The 10,000-nt window shown below is 41.3% G+C and overlaps 1 protein-coding gene across 1 annotated transcript in view; it reads right to left on the bottom strand.

Moving 5' to 3' along the window:
- Positions 1 to 10,000, bottom strand: part of LOC139762723 (uncharacterized) — a 239,567-nt gene that overhangs the window by 204,468 nt on the left and 25,099 nt on the right. Inside the window, exons 3-4 of the mRNA XM_071687754.1 lie at positions 9,707 to 9,803; positions 4,585 to 4,749 (exon numbers count right to left, since the gene is read on the bottom strand). Of these exons, the coding sequence (XP_071543855.1) occupies positions 4,585 to 4,749; positions 9,707 to 9,803 (262 nt within the window). The remainder of the gene's footprint in view (positions 1 to 4,584; positions 4,750 to 9,706; positions 9,804 to 10,000) is intronic.

The following is a 10,000-nucleotide window of genomic DNA, read 5'->3' as shown; positions in this document are numbered from 1 at the left end:
CCATCCCTCCGTCATTACCCCCCCTCCGTCATCACCCCCCACCCCTCCGTCATCACCCCCCCAACCCCTCCGTCATCACCCCGACCCCTCCGTCATCACACCCCCACCCCTCCGTCATCACCCCCACCCCTCCGTCATCACCCCCCCACCCCTCCGTCATCACCCCCCCCACCCCTCCGTCATCACACCCTATATATAAATATCTACATAAAACTTCTGGACAGTTTTGCATGTCAGAACCTAGAAGTACTCCATCCGTCACCAGCTTGTGCCATATCCACCACCACCTTTCAGTTCTCTTGACACACGAACCCTCCAAGCTTTAAGCTTACCCAGGGACCATGTCAAGCTTTATTAAAGCTTACCCAGAGACCGTGTTAAGCTTCGAAGTCGTGGGATTTTCAATTCATGACGAGCGCGCTCCATCATCTGCCATGAGACATGGTGCATACCGCGTCTCCCAACAGTTTAATTGGTATATCTGAGATCGACCAGTGGCGGCCACCACTTGGTGACTAAATGGTTGAGGAATCAATTGGCCAGGGTAGATAACACCCGTGTGCCTGTCTACCGTCTACTGGTAGACACCCATTTCGCCAACGTCCACAGTAAACAGACCCTTCCCAATTCGAACTTTACTACCATTTAAAACCAATTTATCAATTACCCAAAATGCTTCTGGGGGAAAAAATAATAATTGACAGACTCGATAAAAATTAAGTAATAACCCCATTTAAATTCGCATCACTCACATTTAAAAGCAATTTAAATGTAAAAAATAAGGGCCGTGATTGCACATGTGTCAGCAGGGAACGATATAAATCATTTCGTTTATTCATATCACTAGGGTAAGGTTTCCAGTTCCATCCACTGCTTGTAATATCAGTGGAGGATCAGAACCCATCCACTCCTGGTCTTACTCAGTGGGAGGGTAGGGCTTCTGTTCATCCACCACTTGTTATAACAGTGGTACGTTCACCTCCACCCACTGCTGGGCTCAACCCACTGGACGCCACCCACTGTATGTTATATCCAGTGGTCTCATCAACTCCCTCTCTCTCTCTCTCACCACTGAAGGCAAAGTGGCTAAGGGTTTTCTCCCCAGGTCTGTGACGGAGGGCCCCCAAAGTTTCCCCCCTGGTTCGACAAGATGCCCTGGTTTCCCAGGGGGAGGCAGGGGGTGGGGAAGGAGTGGGGAAGGGGGAAGGGGTGGGGAAGGGGTGGGGAAGGGGTGGGGAAGGGGTAGGGGGTCTGCAGAAGGCCTCCAAATTTCCCTTCGACGTGTGTGAGCCGCTACCCTTCAAGGGGGATATTAAAATATTAAATAATAATCAAACTTGGTCATGACCCGCAGTGAGAGGGAACTGGTGTGTGTGTGTGTGTGTGTGTAATCAACTGGGGTGTTGAGAGTGTAGCATGAGCAGGGGAGGGGGGTGAAAGAGGGAGGGGGAGGGAAGGAAGGGAGGGAAGGGGGAAGGCAATAGAGGAAGGAGGGAAGGGGGTGTTTCCAGCCAGCCAGCCAGCCAGCCAGGACCCCCTCCACTGTGCCTGCCTGGCACTAGGGTGTGGTAGTGTGTATATAGAGAGAGTGTGTGTGGGTCGATATGTATGTCTGCGCGAGGGATTCCAACCCCACCCCTCCTCCCGTACACCAGTCAGGCCACAGACACCATCCCCCCACCTGGACCGACGTCTGTGCTTGCTGCACACACACACACACACACACACACACACACACACACACACACACACATACACACACACAGCGACCCTGTCCACTCAAGCCCCCCTCCCCTCCTCTCCCCCCTCCCCCCGACGCACTAAATTCTACGCTAAACCCCCGAATGACGTCAGTGCGCAACCTTACGTAAGAGTCGCAACGCTGCAGGGGTCTCAAGCCTCGCCCACTGCAACAACATGAAGTCCTGATGGACCAATCACAACCTCTCCTCAATATCCTTCTAACGTCAAGCAATATATATATATATATATATATATATATATATATATATATATATATATATATATATATATATATATATATCCCTGGGGATAGGGGAGAAAGAATACTTCCCACGTATTCCCTGCGTGTCCGTAGAAGGCGACTAAAAGGGGAGGGAGCGGGGGGCTGGAAATCCTCCCCTCTCACTTTTTTTTTTTTAATTTTCCAAAAGATGGAACAGAGAAGGGGCCCAGGTGAGGATATTCCCTCAAGGGCCCAGTCCTCTGTTCTCAACGCTACCTCGCTAATGCGGGAAATGGCGAATAGTATGAAAGAAGAAAGATATATATATATATATATATATATATATATATATATATATATTTTGCTTTGTCGCTGTCTCCCGCGTTTGCGAGGTAGCGCAAGGAAACAGACGAAAGAAATGGCCCAACCCACCCCCATACACATGTATATACATACGTCCACACACGCAAATATACATACCTACACAGCTTTCCATGGTTTACCCCAGACGCTTCACATGCCTTGATTCAATCCACTGACAGCACGTCAACCCCGGTATACCACATCGATCCAATTCAATCTATTCCTTGCCCTCCTTTCACCCTCCTGCATGTTCAGGCCCCGATCACACAAAATCTTTTTCACTCCATCTTTCCATCTCCAATTTGGTCTCCCACTTCTCCTCGTTCCCTCCACCTCCGACACATATATCCTCTTGGTCAATCTTTCCTCACTCATTCTCTCCATGTGACCAAACCATTTCAAAACACCCTCTTCTGCTCTCTCAACCACGCTCTTTTTATTTCCACACATCTCTCTTACCCTTACGTTACTTACTCGATCAAACCACCTCACACCACACATTGTCCTCAAACATCTCATTTCCAGCACATCCATCCTCCTGCGCACCACTCTATCCATAGCCCACGCCTCGCAACCATACAACATTGCTGGAACCACTATTCCTTCAAACATACCCATTTTTGCTTTCCGAGATAATGTTCTCGACTTCCACACATTCTTCAAGGCTCCCAGAATTTTCGCCCCCTCCCCCACCCTATGATCCACTTCCGCTTCCATGGTTCCATCCGCTGCCAGATCCACTCCCAGATATCTAAAACACTTTACTTCCTCCAGTTTTTCTCCATTCAAACTTACCTCCCAATTGACTTGACCCTCAAACCTACTGTACCTAATAACCTTGCTCTTATCCACGTTTTACTCCTAAAGGACTGTATAGATCCAAACACATCATAGAAAACTGGAGACTCGAAAGTGGCTAACCACATCATCGTTTCAACATATCGTTCATTAGTTTCACGCCAGAGGTGTCTGGTCTTCGCTGGTGCAGAAATTATAACTTTAGCGTCTACGATTTCCTTAAGCCATAGACGTATATTCAAAATACAATCTGTTTTCTTTCTTATTAACAAAAAAAAGTACTGTATTCTATCAATCGGGGTAATTTCGTATCTGTTAGCAAATAGACTAGGCTCCCCTTCCAGCCAAACATCTGTTACTCATATACCGTTTTCTGTGTCATATTAGTAAGGCGCAATTTACTATCCATAAAAAACGACAGCTCAAGCAGGAGCGTTTAAGGGGGAACTGAAGAAACCCCACGCGACATTTTCTTCGCTACACGTGTGACACGTATCACCCATTCGAAGAAAACGGTACATATCGAGCTGTTTTCTTAGATGGGCGGCGAACATTTAGAGAAAACGGTACTTCGAGCACAAGGCTACCAGCGGAAACTTAAATAAACATAATCTTACAACCTACAACTTGCCTTACTTACAAGATCACTTCATTATACGTACATAAGCCAAATATTCCATCATTAGTAACACAAATAGAAGCTGAAATATGTTTCTTTTACCTTTGCTCAAGCGCAATTACTACTAAGTAATAAAAAAGGAGTTTGTATAACTGTTTAATCCATCGCAATATATATATATATATATATATATATATATATATATATATATATATATATATATATATATATTCCCTAGTATGGCCTTTCGCATCATATGTCATGTGCAATTAGGTTTGTAGAAAGACTTACATAATTAATACAATCAAAATCTTAATTACATAATCAGTATAATCCAAATATTTAATTAAGGCTAGGGTGAGTGGCTGAGTCTGAAGTGGGGGGGGTTCTGGGGAGGGGGGAGGGGAGGGAAGAATGATTATGTGGAAGATGAAACGGGAACATAAGAGCGTACGGGGGGGGGTGATGAGAGAGAGAGAGAGAGAGAGAGAGAGAGAGAGAGAGAGAGAGAGAGAGAGAGAGAGAGAGAGAGTTACGTAGAAACACAGACCACACAGACCCAAGGTCTCCTACGGGAGGGGGGGGGGGGGGGGTCTGTCCTTAACGCTAGAGAGAGAGAGAGAGAGAGAGAGAGAGAGAGAGAGAGAGAGAGAGAGAGAGAGAGAGAGAGAGAGAGAGAGAGAGAGAGAGAGTTACGCAGAAACACAGACCACACAGACCCAAGGTCTCCTACGGGAGAGGGGGGGTGTGGGTGGTCTGTCCTTAACGCTAGAGAGAGAGAGAGAGAGAGAGAGAGAGAGAGAGAGAGAGAGAGAGAGAGAGAGAGAGATCCACCCACCGTCATTATGCGTGAGATAGGCGTAAACCACGTTGACAGCCGCCTCTGGGGAGAGTGTGTCCCACAGACCATCGCAGGCCAAGATGAGGAAGTCTTCGTCTCCCTCAATCTCCAGTGACTTGATGTCGCACTCGGACGATACATATGGTTTGTACTCCCGATCACCTGTCGAGCACCAAGAGTTAGGTATACCTGTATACATGTACACATGGGGCACGTATAAAGTATAGATCCGTGGACATGTATAGTGTACATGGAGACATGGGGGACATGTAAAGTATACATGTAGATACGTGGACATGTATAGTGAACATGGAGACATGGGCACATATAAAGTATACATGTAGATACGTGGACATGTATAGTGTACATGGAGACATGGGGACATATGTAGTGTACATGTAGACATGGACATATAAAGCATACATGTAGATATGTGGACATGTATAGTGTACATGGAGACATGTGGACATATATAGTGTATATGGATACATGTGTACATATATAGTGTACATGTATACAAAAGGACATATATAACGTACATGTGTACATGTATACATGTAGATATATGTAGTGTACATGTGTACATATACAGTGTACATGTGCATATGTATACATGCGGACATATGTAGTGTATATGTGGATATATATAGTTTACATATATACATGTGGGCATATATAGTGTAAATGTGTATATGGATACATGTGGATATATGTATCGTAAAGTGGATATATATAGTGTACAAGTGTACATGTATACATATGGATATATAGTGCACTTGTATACACGTGTGCATGTGTAGCCTTACAACACATATTAAAACCATTTTGAATAAAAAAAAAAAATTGCCAATGATAAACTAAATATTAAACCATGTTATATTTAAGTTAAACTTAACTATATTTATATGAATTATATCTAACATAATTTATATATCTTATTACTTATCTTACATCAATACTTGTATATTCATTTTATATGATATTTCCATGCAATTTCCATAACTGTATTCATATTAAACCATACCAAATATACATGTTTAAACATAAAAATATCAAACCAAACCAATCATGTCAAACCACAATTCCTTTCTTACAACACAAAATAAATATAAAACCACAAAATAACCCTAACATAATCGCTGACCACAATATGATTACACTTCGCAAACCACAAACACACACACACACACACACACACACACACACACACACACACACACACACACACACACACACACACACACATCCCTTTCACTTTGCCACAAAGAAGTACCTCACATTTGATCATAATCATACAAACCACAAACTACACATATGTGTATATTGTTAGTCACACAGACAAATAAACATTTTGTTGTTAAGTTACATGTACAAATTACGCAACAAATAATCTATTCCCAAATCGTATTCCATCAAAGTAACCTACATGTCTACATTGCTTTATGTTGTTTGAATATAATTATATTCTAATACATAAACACCCTTAATAAGAATAGCTTTTTAGTTAAAATTATATTTCAATATTTACTGCATAAACGTTTATGCAAATCAGCCGATTTCAATATATATATATATATATATATATATATATATATATATATATATATATATATATATATATATATATATATTATCCCTGGGGATAGGGGAGAAAGAATACTTCCCACGTATTCCCTGCGTGTCGTAGAAGGCGACTAAAAGGGGAGGGAGCGGGGGGGGGGGGGGGGGGAAATCCTCCCCTCTCGTTTTTTTTTTTTTATATTTTCCAAAAGAAGGAACAGAGAAGGGGGCCAGGTGAGGATATTCCAAAAAAGGCCCAGTCCTCTGTTCTTAACGCTACCTCGCTGACGCGGGAAATGGCGAATGGTTTAAAAGAAAAAAAAAAAAAAAAAAAAATATATATATATATATATATATATATATATATATATATATATATATATATATATATATATGATTACCCGAGATTATATTTCAATATATAATCATCCCAAAAACAATATTTCAAAATGAATATAACTATTTCAAGTCGACATGACTCTATTTACATAACATTAGCATATCAATAATTAATGGCGCTACATAACATGGCTGAATGGCTACATTTTTTTTTGGGGGGGGGAAGGGGACAATATTCCAAAAATATATGTATTCACATATCGTAAACAGAACTCCGGTTAATCCACCTGGATTTCGTTAAAATGTACAGTGGATGCTGGTTAATACGGGCGACCCAAGTTATCTATTCATGTTCCTCACACATTCGTAACGTAACATGTGATATGTTCATTCATAACACAATAACATGTTCCTTAAAAACTTGTTCTTGAGATACATTCCTTCGTAAGACAATAACATTTGCATTAATCATCACTATCATATTATTATTATTATTATCATTATTATTATTATTATTATTATCATTATTATTATTATATTATTATTATTATTATTATTTTCATTATCATTATTATTATTATTATCATTATTATTATTATTATTATTATTATTATTATTATTATATTATTATTATTATTATTATTTTCATTATCATTATTATTATTATTATTATCATTATTATTATTATATTATTATTATTATTATTATTTTCATTATCATTATTATTATCATTATTATCATTATTATTATCATTATTATTATTATCATTATTATTATTATTATTACTATTTTTATCATTATTATTATAATTATCATTATTATTATCATTACCAAAAATCCACATCTTGTGTAAGCAGTGCACATAATACACACACACACACACACACACACACACACACACACACACACACACACACACACACACTCCCCATACCCTTACCCACGGGTAATATATTACCATCCTGGTCTATTGTTCCAGTCAACAATGGATTATTTTCCGTGGTTCTCATCATGAGGCCAACACCAGTGGATGGTTCCCGTGGCACACGGACCTTATTAACACTAGAGGAACACACTGACCCATCTGTGGGCTGTGGTCAAATGAGTCTCCATGGAAAATGAGTGAAAAACTGAGTTGCGTGAAATGTAATTAACGAACTACTATTTAATAGCAGTAATTTATCCGTTCATATCTTTTTAACTGTTGCTTTGCCGTCGCTCTATAAAAAAAAAAAATGAGATTTTGATCGATCAAAATTAACAGTAGTAGTAGTACTAGTAGTAGTAGTAATAATAATAATAATAATAATAATAATAATAATAATAATAATAATAATAATAATAATATCTCTAATGATGACTTATTGAGAGAAAAAGGCTCTACGGTTAGAGGCCTTTTAAAAAGACATTTATCACCAATCCACTAAACAGAAACAAATTACTTTGTCATTGACAACACTATGGTAAGACCGCTCCCCATTATGCACCACTTCACTTCCACTACACACTAAGCACCACTACATCATCACTATCATGTACACATGCACCACTTCACTTCCACTAGACACTAAAGGCCACTGCATCATCACTATCATGTATACACTAAATCACCACTACATTAACCACCTCTATTTCAATACGGTTATACAGTGTAACTCCACAAAACCACGATACTACCAATTTCTCAACTAAGCTACCACTACGGTACAAAGCCACAAGAGCCAATACTTCACCACAAGGGGCCACATACACCAATACATCAGCTAAAATACAGCTACTTTACACATAGCATAATGTATTGAAAGCTACAAGCAAAATGTGCGTCTACCTTTATCAAATCGACACAGCTAACCTACAGCTAAGTAGAAGCTAAGCTCATACACTGTTAACAAGTGAACGCTTTTGCTCTGTTTGAAATATAGTGCAAAATATCATTTCTATATACCATTATTATTATCATTATCATTATTACTATTATTATCATTATATTTCCAAAATATTAATAATTAGGGCACTATATATTATTTGATGGGCTAGACAGGACGTAGGGTGGGTGAGATACTGGGAGGGTGGGCCAGACAGAGGGAGGAGTGGGCCAATGTCTAGGGTGGGCCAGACCAGACAAGACGTGTCAGTAAACAACCATAAACCATCAACAGGGGGCACCTCTCATCACCGCCACGCCCACCCAAGCACCACACCCATCCCATCTTCCCATTACAATAATGGATCCAGTCCAATGGGCTTCGCCCGAGGTCAAATCTTGCTTTTAAATATCCTGCGTCATACTTGCCACGAAGGTGATGGATCCCACGCAAAGAACCCGACCCATCCCATGTACACAAGACAGACCCCCCCCAACCCCGGGCCACACTCTCAGTCTTGCACGAACCCTCCCTTCCTCGTCCACTGCCAGTACAGTCGTCCACACGTCACCACTACTGGCACAGCCCTGGGGCCAATGGGACCTGAGGTGTGTCAGGAGGGGAGGACGAAGAGGTGCTCCGAGCTCGTGTACGAGAGAGAGAGAGAGAGAGAGAGAGAGAGAGAGAGAGAGAGAGAGAGAGAGAGAGAGAGAGAGAGAGAGGAACGCGGAAGTTTGGAAGGCCACAAGCGAGTGAACGCAGAAGTGTGACGCGGTGGTGAGAAACAGCAGAAGAAACATGGGGGTGAGGAAAATAACAAAATAAAACAGACGCACAGATGGAAGAAGATAGTAACACACACGAGCAAGAATACCAAGACAGAGAGATGGTCAGCCGGGGGAAAGAGTAGTAGGCAGTTGAACTGAAAACATAAAATGGTGGCCCCCTTTTATTTCGCCCCCCAAGTACTTTTAGAGTTTGGTTTAAGGGCCTTAGAATTAGACCTGGGCTCTCATAATTGGCCCCAAACCTACATAAATGGGTCCAAGCCTCCATAATTGGCCCCAAACCTACATAAATGGGTCCAAGCCTCCATAATTGACCCCAAACCTATATAAAAGGGTCCAAGCCTCCATAATTGGCCCCAAACCTATATAAAAGGGTCCAAGCCTCCATAATTGGCCCCAAACCTATATAAAAGGGTCCAAGCCTCCATAAATAGACCTAGAATCTTTGTACTTCAGGCTTCCGTAAATAACTTGGCGTCATGTCCCCCCAACAAACGACCACAGGACCACCATTACTGGCCCTGAAAGCCCCCGATCATTGGCTCTAGGGACCCCTAATGTACTGACCTATGGCCCTGGAGACGGCCAGCTGGCCAAGAACGCGCCAGGTGCCTTGGATGTTTATGACACAGCCTCCCAGCTCCTCCACCCGGTCCTTCTCGACCTGTAAACAAACATAATGTAGCTATCACATGAACTGGGTAAGTACTCATCAGGCTTCACTCAAGATGGGTACATATTCCTAAAAAAATAACAATACATAAGTCACATCACATGGGCACAAAATTATAAAATAACGGGCACAAGGCAATCAATGTTGACGTAACGTGGGTATAAAATAATCAAACTTGGGGGCATAAA

This window comes from Panulirus ornatus, chromosome 44 (genome assembly GCF_036320965.1).
Source record: "Panulirus ornatus isolate Po-2019 chromosome 44, ASM3632096v1, whole genome shotgun sequence".
Classification (NCBI taxonomy): Eukaryota; Metazoa; Arthropoda; class Malacostraca; order Decapoda; family Palinuridae; genus Panulirus; species Panulirus ornatus.
Note: the sequence above shows the minus strand (reverse complement) of the source record. Positions and strands in the feature narration are given on the sequence as shown.